The 12,750-nt window shown below is 32.3% G+C and overlaps 1 protein-coding gene across 1 annotated transcript in view; it reads right to left on the minus strand.

The window, feature by feature from the left end:
* Positions 1–1,889: 1,889 nt before the first annotated feature.
* LOC132720946 (mitochondrial genome maintenance exonuclease 1-like) overlaps positions 1,890–12,750 on the minus strand; it is a 31,755-nt gene continuing 20,894 nt past the window's right edge. Inside the window, exons 2-5 of the mRNA XM_060705193.1 lie at positions 7,816–8,354; positions 5,667–5,877; positions 5,040–5,175; positions 1,890–2,844 (exon numbers count right to left, since the gene is read on the minus strand). Of these exons, the coding sequence (XP_060561176.1) occupies positions 2,680–2,844; positions 5,040–5,175; positions 5,667–5,877; positions 7,816–8,350 (1,047 nt within the window). The 5' untranslated portion in view covers positions 8,351–8,354 and the 3' untranslated portion in view covers positions 1,890–2,679. The remainder of the gene's footprint in view (positions 2,845–5,039; positions 5,176–5,666; positions 5,878–7,815; positions 8,355–12,750) is intronic.

Consider the following 12,750-nt stretch of genomic DNA (forward strand, 5'->3'; position numbering starts at 1 on the left):
ATTGTTCTGGTAACACAGATAGCATGAGATCACAATACCTCACCAAATGTAAATCTATATTTTCAGGTGAGTAAATAATTGCAAACAATAAATTAGGTATAAAATATGTTTAACTTAACTAAGGTCTTATAGTAAAGGTACTTTTACTACTACAATGGACAAAGTTTCCTACTAACACAGACAGCATATGATCACAATTCCTCAACATAATTATGTAAATTCATGTTTTCAGGCAAGTTAATAATTACAAAAAAATAAACAAAGTATAAAATATGATTAACTTAACTAAGCTCTTAATTAAAGCAGCATGCCTCAAGATTTATGCAAATTTTCATGAAAATTTTGAAAATATATTTAAAAGTAGAATATTGTAAATTGAACAAAAAAGAAGTGTAATTTACACATTGCAAACAGCAATCCATGTAAATTACCAAAAAGAAGTCAAAATATGCAAAAATAGTCATTACTGAGTTAGTCATGTAGTAGAAATATGGTGATAGATACTGCAAAATCAGACATTTAGTGCACATAAAATGTAAACTATTACTTGAATCAATCTTGTATATTTTTGCTTTTCTTAAAATCTTGATACATTTTTCTCAAGTTTCTTTTCTTGATATATTTTGGCTCATCTGGAGGCATGCAGCTTTAACATCACTACATAATGAACACTTTAAATTAGCTGAAAGTTGAAAATAAAAGATTATCTGATTTTACCTTGTGCATTTCTTTTCTCAATAAACTGGGGGTTCCAAGCTAAAGAACAAATATATTCGGTACAAATGTTCCAGTATTACAGACTGAGAGCTGACCAAATGTAAGTTTATGATAACAGGTGAACAAATAAGTGAAAAAAGTTAGGCAAGAAATACCTGTAATTAAATTTTAACCTTAAGTCTTTATAATAATGTTCCAGTAACACAGATGGCAAGTAATCACAAAAGTACACTATGTGCAAACTCACATTTACATGTGAGCAAATAATTGAAAACATTAAGCAAGACATAAAATATAAAACTGTTTTGTTTTGTTTTTAAACTAAGGTTTTATTCTAAAGGTCACTTAAAATAATGAACACATCTTAAAACTGGCTATAATTTGGAAAAATAATAAGTTTTGTAAAAAAATGTTTTAAATACAAAGAAAAGCACCGGGAAATGGACACATTGTATACATAATGAACTAAATGAATCAAAACTTTCAACCTGTCAGGGCTTTTTACACAAGTAGAGGATTTTAATTTGGACAATATAACAGTACTTTTGCAAACAGGAAAAGAAAAATTTCAATGTAAATGCATTATGTAAAAAAAAAATTTACTTGGGGCATGATGCCCGTAAACGGTCCATGCTACAGAAGGGAAAAAAAGCCCTGCCTCCAAAAAGCATACACTAAAAGTGCAAAATAAAACATCTAATATTTTTAGAGAGAAACTGTTATACATACTCTTATACATTTCAAAATGCAGTATTTTCCAAGGTTCAGCACCCTTTATTTTTGTAAGTATGTAATACACTCTTTTTGACCAAAGAATATCACAATATAAAAAGTGATTCACATCTTTAGTCAAAACAATGCAAAAAGTAAAACATTGTAAAGTACATATAAGTTACTCTTTCTTGGCAGTGTATGTTGGTGTGTAAATTACCCTTTATAAAGAACTACTTTTATAACCATTTACTATTAACATATCAACAGCAAATAATGCCCTTATTTGAACAAATAATTAACTTTTCCTAATTCTTAAAGTAGCATGCCTCCTGATGAGTTAACTAAACCTCCAAAATAAATCACAATTATAATATATATATTATAACAAATGTATAATATTCACACATTGAAAATTTGAATTTAATATTCAAAACTAAGATAGAATGTACAATTTTTATCACCTCTACAACTTTACTTGCTGAGCAAGTGAAATTTCAGCCTTTACTTTTGGACAGGTTATAATTTTAGCAGATAGTATTTTAAACTAAATTAACCAAATTTGTACAGTTAACAAGATTTCTTACACAAATCTGGAGGCATGCTGCTTTAAGGAATTAAAACAAAATCAGGATTAATTGAACCCAATCCTGTTTTTGTTTTCTTATTGAACACTAGGAATGTATAAACTATTGTGAAATTATCCTACCTAATATATAATAACAGTTCAACACATGCCTATCTCTATATAATATCACTTACCCAGCCTCATCTAATAGATCATAGTTCTAATGTGTGTACCTTTACTTGAGTGAAGTTAACTTATCTTGTTATCTTGATCAACAGCTCTTTAAAACACTCTGTTGCACATTTTTCACTAGGAATATGTCTTTTGTTAAATAGTATTCAGTTCTGACACAGATATTGTCACTACCTGTCACTTGTCTTGCACTTTAAAAATGTCCAAAGTCGTTACAATTAACAATGGCCTAACTTGACTGTAGTCTCCATACACGTGTAACAATGGTCAATGTCCACAACACAAAATGTACGATATTCAACATATCACAGCACCAATGACATTTCACATATCACAAGATTTTGCTTAACTGGAAAATTTATTCCAGACAGATTGTTTCAATATATCATTTCAAAACAAACTGTCAGATCAAGCTGGGGGACGGGGGGCATACATTTTAGCCAATAAAAATCACTCAATTCTACTTAACATACTGTGTACCAATACTTATTTCAATTCTCTAAAGAATTCTGGTATTGTTGAACCCAGTAAAGATACAGTCTCTGCTTCCACTTCCTCCAGTATTTCTCACATATCTTCTGGGACATCATATGAACTGTAGCTGGCTCACCTGTACCATAGGCAAACACCAGAGCACCATTTGTCACGTTGGGTATCTGTAAACATGTAATACAACAAGTGTACGAGGGGTGATCCAAAAATTCGCGGACAATGTGTGTATCTCCATAACGTGACGTCCTACCGAGGTGAACTCTTTATATATTATTAATCAATGCTTTTTTAATAAATTGACTAAATTTTAAAACACCAGATGCATTTTTTATCTATATATGACAACATAAAAACATTAAGTATCAAAATCGCGGCGCAGCTTACTTTTTCTCTTTGATGTAAACGTTTTCATCTCATTTAAACACATGTAAAACCTGTGTAAACAAAGAAAATTGGGGGAAACGTTATAATAACGTTGTTTTGATATGTATGACGTCATTCTGTCAGTATTAGAAGACATTTTGAAGTTGCGGTCATTTTACGCTCGTGCTTTAAAGAACAGGTGCTAAAAACAGCTTTATCAAAAATGGACGTCACGGATCCAGCAAAACTTCGGACAGTTATACAGTTCTGTGTAAATCTTGGAAAGACGCCTGACGAGACAAAAACAATGATCGAAAGTGTGACAAATAAACCGTCAGTGTGTCGTTCTCTAGTTCTCAGCTTGGAGCAGAAGAACTCAGTCATTCACCATATTCGACTGACCTTTCCCCGTGTGACCTCGTCTTGTTTCCAAGGTTAAAGGAAGAGTTGAGAGGGAAACGTTTTGACAATCTGGACGAGTTGAGAGGAGACACCCAATGCATACTGTCATTATTCAGCCAGGAATGCCAGTACATTTAGAGAGTGGTCCGCCGCCATGAAAAATGTGTGCGGGTTAAAGGGGAATACCTTGAAAAGTTATAAGGCAAAACGGTAACATAGATTACTTCCTATGATAGCATAACGTCGTTTGTGACGTCATGAGCTGCGCCGCGTTTTGTCATGTCTATGTATATAAACTGGTGCAGAATCGTAAATTCTGGTACAATCTTTACAATATTTTGAGAATTTGTCGACATATGCTCACTTAATAAGATACTAGAATTTCATGTGATTTGCTTTAATACTTTTTGTTTTATGCAGCGTGTCCACGAATTTTTGGATCACCCCTCGTATACTTTTCTACTTACTGTATAAAGTCCTTACTATACTAAATATCTTAAATGGACTTGTCCATCTTTCAATCTCGACAGTAACATTAATCATATTTCGGGAAAATTTCAAAATATGCACCGAATTAGGGAACAGTGTAGAACATGGACTGAACTTGTCACACAAGTAGATTCTGTTGCCACCAACAGGCTTAACAATATATGGGGTGCTATATAAAACTAATATCTATTACTAATGCATTACATAAAGTAACAGTATTTGTTACAAACCTTCCATTATAGACCATTTCACTTTAAGTTAAATAAATTATATTATATATGATACTACATATATTTTAACATGTTTGATTTTTTTCAGCCTCAACAATACTGCTAAATACAGAGATAGATATTCTAGCAGATTTAACCAAAAGACAGTTCCTGATTATAACAATATTTATCTCCCTTGCCAGAAGAAGCAGCCATTTTGGTCTAATTAACATGCTGTAAATTGTCTGATTCATGTGTAGCAAAATATTATCATAGCACCAAAATATAAACATTTTTATCATTTTTCATGAAGATGATAAAATTTAGAGTTATCATTGATTCAGTGCAAAGCATATCAACAACATATTGATATTGGATGAAAATATCAAAGATACACTGGTATATTGTTAATTACTTGTCTGTCATTCACTTTTATACCTGTTTAAATGGTATCAGTGAAAAACATGTGCTGTTCAGTGTCTTGTTTAAAATGAAATATTTCCACTTTGTTACAACAGCATAGTATTTGACATGGACACCTACTTCTCTAGATGTTTTGGGTGAATTTTCATAATTCATAGACTACATTAATTAGTCAAAATTATCTTTTTTTTTAAAATGTGTATTGATTATTGACCGACAGAAAAATAACAAAGATACATCGATATTGCTTCTAACCGATGATAGCTGTAATAGAGTTATGAAAGAGATTTATGTTATCTCAAGCATATGATATATTTGCATTGATTCCCAAAATGGCGGCCAAGGGAGATAATAATTGTGCTCTGTGATAAGCAATTGGTTAGCTGTGGAGAGAACCAACAACCTTCCTCAATATTTTTTATATTTATGGATTTATTATATCAATGTAAACCATTTCCTTCGGAGTTACATACATCTAACTGCTTGAGAATTCCACTTCTGTTCACAGCACCCATATATGCAGCAACTTGTAGAGGGTTATCATATGTAGCACTCAATAATGGCTTGAGGGTGCTTGAGGTCTTCCATTCAATCAAACATAACGTGTCCCTGAAATTATCATTAAAACTCTGTTACATATGTGACAAATACTTTTTCACCTACAAACATGCATGGAGTTCTGACATATACATCTTGTAATGCTATAAAAAAACATATTTCAAGTCAGTTCTATCTAGATATCTATATATCTGCAGATACAGTTTCAATTTTGCATTATTAATAATTTATCCATGCATTATTTAAGGCTGAAGTGGGCACTTGAATAGAACCATCAACATGTAGTCCCTTAGCTACAAGGCAAATAATTACCTACATATTAGCTTAACGCTTTTTAATACTCATAAATAAATAAATAAATAAATAAAATAAAACTTAGAGGAGCTCAGAAAACATTAAAGATAGAAATTTATAAACATCATTAATTTAACATTAATTTATAGAATATTAATTGAATTGTAAGATTTGCGAGATGGTATTCCTTGTGCTGGCATAAATTTGTTAGGGTCAAAAAGTTATATAAAAGCTGTGTTATTATTTACCTAAATTCAGCAATACAGTCAAATTTTCCTCTATAGAACACTTCTGGGTGAACACAATCACTCTCCAGGCTTTTCACATTCTTAACATCTCCCAACACTGTTTTAACACTTTCCCAGTGACCTTCATGTGAGCCCTTGACCTTGACATCTTCCTCACCTTTCAAGGTCATCTCTATACACTTGTGGAGATTGAGTCCATCATTTATTATACCTGTTGAACAAAAATACATTTGACACTTAGTCTGTTCTCTAAAATTTTATAAACATTCAGAGTGTATACATGAGTTTTAAAATTAAGTTTCCCCTTTTCAAAAGGAAAATTACCTATCCAAAATCTTGATGCCATTTTACACTTAAATCAATAAATTGTAAAAATGAAGATTTCATTTTGTTTTGTTCTGTTTTATGGCACACCAACACAATTTAGGTCATATGGTGACGAAATAGGAAGGATGATTCAGGCTAACCTCTGATGTTACAAACTTAAAGCAACACCAGGGGTCAAAACCACCTCACCTGCTCAAGCTAATAAGACATAACTGACAGAAATCAACAGAGTTGAAAATTATGAACTTAAATTGGACTGAAATACTAACTAAGGTAACAAATACATAAGGCAAGGTCCTCAAATATCTCATAAACAGGTGCATATTGTTTGAACATGTTCATACTACAAGACCAAAATAGACCAGGCCTCAACATTAGCAGTGGTCCGTTGGTCCGAGACCACTTGATTTTGGCAAGGACCACCTAATTTTAAAACCCACTGGTCCGTCGGACCACTAATTTTTCTGGTTGATGCAAAGCTCATTTGGAAGAATGGCGATTTGGTCAAAAACATGTTATATAATTTTGTTTAAAATCATGTGTCTGATGTACATGTATATGATTCATTCATCTCTGATTAGTTAAAGAAGTTCTTATAAGTCATCAATAACTTTCATTTGAAGTCGCTAAAATTTTGTTTATGCAAATTAAATATTAAGGATTTGTGATATAAATTTAGGTACAAAATTCATTCAAATGGTGTTTGTAATTATGCATCGTCGACTACCCACGGGGGAACCATTAACATCTATGTTATGTTACATGTTAATCAACCGTGAGTATCTGATGATGGTAATTATATAATATCGGATAATACTTGAATACCGGCAGCAAACGAAAGGAACTGGAAAAAATACATCTAGTAATTCTTTGCTATTTATCTTTATTTTAACTGTATAACGATAAGAGATCTATTTCTTCTAAAGTTAAAATTAATTTAAAAGGTTAAAAATACTCAATGTCAAAAATGAATATCAACCAACAAGCAACAGGGAGGTAAAAATTCTGTATTATAAATATGTGAGAAAAAGAAGCTAAACTACAGTTATATATAACGTTGTTATTATTTTAACACTTTAGATATTTCCTTGGTTACAAGAATAAGATAATTATTAGTTTCATTAAAAATGTAAATCTATAAAAGATACTTTGTTATTGTCATGATTATAAGACGTACCACAATGAATATTTGAACAACAGTAAGAAAATAACAGACACAAATGGTTTCACTATTCCCTAACTTGAGTTGGGGGAGTAACTTCAATATAAAAGTAAACATAAATAAGAGCCCTGTTGTGGTTGTGTATTTTTGAATGAGATAAAAACAAACAAACAAATAACTCTAGGATAGAATACCTACTGACCTGCTCTCCCTTTTCTGATTAGATGAAAAATATATATCTAAAAATATCTGTTTTCTTTAAAGGTTAATAATACATCTTTGTCATCAAGTTTAAACATTTTTTCTACATTTGCAGTAAAAAGATATAATAATGATAATTGACCACCTATCTTCTGGGAGGACCACCTAACTTTCAAATGTAGTGGTCTGGCGTACATTACAGTGAAGATGCCCTTATTTTCAAAGATTTTAGAATTTGTTATTGAATATTTTAATTTTGTTATTGAATATTTTTTTTTTGTAACTTTCAATTGGGAGTTTTCCGAGTTTTTTCCTGTGGATTGGGAAATTTTTTAAATATACTATTTTCAGTTGGGAATATGACCGGATATCAGTTATGAATAAGCCCAAAAAATCCCTGTAAGACCTCTTTGTTCAGTACCATTGATGGTCTCAAGAGAGGGTTTTTACTGTATTTACCTTGATGATATTTTTCAAATTGCTCTTCGCTGCCAAGCTCTTTTATCTTTGAAGCTTTCCATCTTTTTAGAACAGTTTGTGAGGATTTTGATTCTGTTTGCTTAATTACTGTGCTCACTGATGGTAAATATGTTATATCTAGGCCTTCAACAAACTCTTTAAACTGCGCATGGTTTGAACTGTCAATCTCCTCCTGTGCATAAAATGGTAATTCCATTACTGTACTAAACCAGTCCGGAATATCCAATTCATCTTCTGGCGTTTGTGTAACTTCCTCCTTAATGGCCTTTGGCTTTGATTTCTTAACAACTTTCTGAGATATGGACCTTTTAACACCATCTAATGAACTTTTTTCTCTATTTGATCTTGCAACTTGATTTAAGTCAAAAACTTTTGATGAACATGCCCGAAATCCACTTCCTGACAAATGGCCTAATCTGTGAAGTAACTGACTATACATATCAATGTTTGGGTGAACTTTAACCTCTCTCAAGGTGTAATGCAGTGTGCGTCTCAAACAAGGCATACTGTTCATTGTTCTGAAATAGAAGAAAAGGTTTTCATAAGTTCATAACTCTTGAGCATATGTTCCTTAAGAAAGCAAAAAACAAAGAGGGACATGATGGCCATGGATCGCTCACCTAATACATTGCTAGAAAAGGTCACAATTCTTAAATGCAGACATAAGTAATAACTTCACATTTGATGTGTCATTCCCCAACTGCATAATTTATAAAATATTTGTAGACATTTGTTGTTTTTAATATGTTTCAGTAACCCTATTACTGAGACAGACACTTAAGGTGTGAAGGTTCAAACAGTGCATATTAAGTTTTACATACTGGAATTGATAAATATACAATTTATTTGGATCTTCAGGTGTTTGAAGCTCCACAACCCAAATGTATGTGATTATTGCAGGTATTTTTGCTTGAGAGACAAAATGTGCTGTTTCTCAGACCACAGTCGATTTAGAGCTTCTATTGAATTAATCGCAGTTTGTTAACTGTCTTACTAATGTAAATATTTACAATGTTTTGACATATATGTTCTCAACAAATATCCTGGTTGAGTAGTTTTGAGTCAGAAATAACAGACATATTGCTTGTAGAACATTGATGACAGGAACTTGAAATTGTGGCAGGGTTTGGGGACTAACCATGGTCACAGTAGTTCAACCAGTCAATGAGAAAACTTTCATTGGTAAGCAGTTTGTTTTTGTTGTTTTCTTTACTAACAAATTGAAACCAATAGTTGGCTTCTTTCCCTCAGCAAATTTCCCCTTAAAAATCCGAATTTCCCTAAAAAATAATTTTCCCAGAGTAAAACTACTAAAACAAGAGCTGTAGTTGGAAACAGGCAAATGCCCTCCAAACAGGGCCAAGTAGAGGAACCAAGACCTTGACTTGCATCAAAGGCATGGTTACTATAAAAAGACTGTTTCAATAATATAGAAACATTACCAAATATTGTCTCATATTTTCAGTTAGCCCAATCATTTAAAAAAAATTAATCTGAGAATGTCAGAGTAACAAAATATGACTAGACACAACCATTAATGAAGTATTTTGACATGGTATAACCAACTCTCAACTTGGCTTTTGAATGTGACAAGTTTTCCTCTATTGCCACAGCAGTATGACTAGTCATTTCAAAGTCCATTCATTGATGACAGAACTGATAGCTGAATAAAACCATCAATGTACTTAAATGGAACTATAAAAGTTGAAAGTCCTAACTTGTCCTTGATCTTTAAGCTACAAACTCATCAGAAATTGATTAAAGAACCTTATCTTTAAACCAATTTATTACAAAATCTGTCAATGAATGACAAAAAAGCATGAACTGGACATGACTATCAAAGCACTGTCATATCATGAATTCTGACATTTAAGGATAAACTTGTTTATATATAATCTTAATAAGCAGCACATTTATGCCTAATTATTTCAAAGTTCATCCATGAATGACAAATCTATGCACAAAGAAGACTATCTATTCACAATTGTCAAGTTTGACAGAAAAGTGTGACCTTGACCTTTGAACTGGAAACTTGACCCCTATGTGTGACACATCATCCTGTCTTACACATTTATGCCAAATTATTTCAAAATCCATCCAGAAATAGCAGAATTGTTCACCTGACATAACCATCAATGCACTTTTATGAAAAAATTCATATCATCATGACTTTGGAATACAAGTGTGACCTTGACCTTTGAGGTCAATTTATGCTTGTGATATATTTTCTGTGACTGTCAAAGACATTTTTAAATCAATCCAAGAGTGACAGAACTTTTCATCAGACATGAACATAATATACTTCTACAAAAATTCATATCTACAAGCGTGACCTTGACCTTTAAGGTAGGGACCTGATTCATGCTCACAACACACTGTCATTATGTCCAAAACATTTATGCATAATAATTTTGAAATCCATCCAGGAACAAGAAAATTGTTGACCAATGAGTACTTTCATAAAAAATCGTATTAGTTTGAACAGTTAATTGAAAATGTTATGACTTTTGATCTACAAGTATGACCTTGACCTTTGAAGTAGGAACCTTAAAATTCTTGTGCTCTGCACATTGCCATTATGTCCAACACATTTATGCAAAACAATTTTTAAAATCCATCCAGAAATGACGGACTGTGATTGGACACAAACATTGGTGTACTTTCATAAAAATTCATTAATTTTCATGACTTAATCTACACGTGTGAACTTGACCTTTGAGGTAGGGACCCAATTCTTGCGCTCTGCACCTTGTCATTATGTACAACACATTTATGCAATAATTCTTAAAGCAACATTAAATACATTTTATAAAAATATAATTAGCAAAATTCCGTAAATAAAAGACATTTTTTAGCGTTACTCGTTCCTATTTTGTTGCTCAGATGATTAAAATGTGTTTTATGAGCGTAAATATTTTGGCCTCATTGTGTGCATTAGAAGCTCCACCTCTCAGTCATTCGGATACATTCGAAGATCAAGTCAGAAATCAACATGGCGTCGAGTAGCAGCTCAGTAAGTTTTTCCCATGTTAAACGATATGTTTTGGCATACCATAACAAATCTTTTACAAGTATTTAAACTTATTTTATTTATGTTGTTTCAACGAATGACGCCACTAAATTACGTTTAGTGTGACTTTTATCAGAAATACTTGAATGAGGCCCCTGAAGGGAAAAAAGCGTAAACCGTTTACGTAAATAAAAGTACGTTTATGCAACTGAAATGATAAACTATACTGTATTGTAATTGCTTTTAAAACAAAAGTTTAATGATATAGTTAGTTCTGATTGAAAAGTTGGCAGGCCGAATATTCTCCAAAATTCTTATTAGATCTAATTGAGACTTGTTAAATATGCGAAATTTATGATTTTTTTCTTCTTGTATTTAGATTTGACTTGAAATATTTTCTGCAGTCTCAAATTTAATGATCGTTACAAATCGTTCTGGACCTTTTATTTTTGTTTTTTTTGGCTGTAAACTTAGGTGATACTATATATATTCACTATTGGGACTACGAGCATGGGTGAAAATTGAAAGTTCTGTACGTTACATAGTATAGTACAGAACAAATGTCTTAACATGGCGGGATTCACAAATGCGCAAGTCATTTGTGCATAACGGTCACGTGGTATTAGGCTGTATTTGGCGGTAAAACAGAGCGGGTTTTCATTCTAGGCTTGACTTCTGACCTTTCAAGGCGTAAATTTTATTCAAATTCGAGAACAATTCATTCAGCAATTTTGATAAGTTGTTTTGTATTTAAATGATGACATGTATATAAATACATATAGTCTAGTTTAAGCTGTAATATTTTGTTTTATGATACATAATTGTAATTAAGTACGTGCATCATCGTATGTAAGAAAAGTAGCTTTTTAAACTAAATTTGCATGCTAGGACGTAGTCCGTAGATCCTATATTCGGAGGAATGGACGATTCAAATCGCTCAGCCAGGCGTTCTTTATATCTGGCGGTGCTGGGGTTGGGCGCATGAACTCATGCCTTAATGCCAGCGTTGACAGGTCGAAAGTTCTCCATGTTACGGACATACGTTTTTTTCCTCAAAAAGAGGTTTCGGTTCGTGGACGGCTGCCATTCCGTAGATGAATATCCATCAGATTCTGTGGTTTATGTTGTAAATGTTGTAAAAGTAACCGCAGAGTGATTTGGAGCATGTAACATTAAATATCAAAATTTATTGAAGTATTAAGTTTAATGCAAGTGCATTTATTGAGATATTTAATTCAATATGTATGTATATTCTTAAATGTATAATGTATTCCTCCAGCAATAAACTTGAATAAAGCCTATCGAAGTCTTGCCCACTGCAACATTGTGTTATGTTATTTGTGAGTAGGCATGTTAAGACGATTTTTTGGTCATTGCATGGCCTTAAAAAAAAGAATTGCAATGATCCTGATAAGATTATCGAATGCAAAGATTATATCGAATGCATTCAATGACAGAATGTAACTGTTCACTGTTTTGGGGAAGGATGATATAGCAGGGCAGTTATTGGTATTTTGATGGTCCTGTGTTTGAGTCTAGTTCAGACTGCATTTTTTTTCTCACACACAGGATTTTTCTTTTTTTTTAATATTCAATATTTGCCTGAAAATCCTGCATACTTATACACGTACATTCACATGTAGGATAAACTAGAAATTTGTCCATAGGACACGGATGCCCCCACACGCCACTGTTCTGTCAATCTTATGACTAGGTCAAATATTTTTTGGACTACATGTGCCACAAGTTGAAAACTAAAAATCAACAAAGAGCCATAATTCTGTTGTCAAATATTTTTTGGACTACATGTGCCACAAGTTGAAAACTAAAAATCAACAAAGAGCCATAATTCTCTTAAATTTGGTCGCAGCAAAAATTCCTTCATTTACTACCATCTACACATT

The sequence above is a fragment of the Ruditapes philippinarum genome, unplaced genomic scaffold, assembly GCF_026571515.1.
Source record: "Ruditapes philippinarum isolate M1 unplaced genomic scaffold, ASM2657151v2 ctg7021_1_1_1_1, whole genome shotgun sequence".
NCBI classification, from domain to species: Eukaryota; Metazoa; Mollusca; class Bivalvia; order Venerida; family Veneridae; genus Ruditapes; species Ruditapes philippinarum.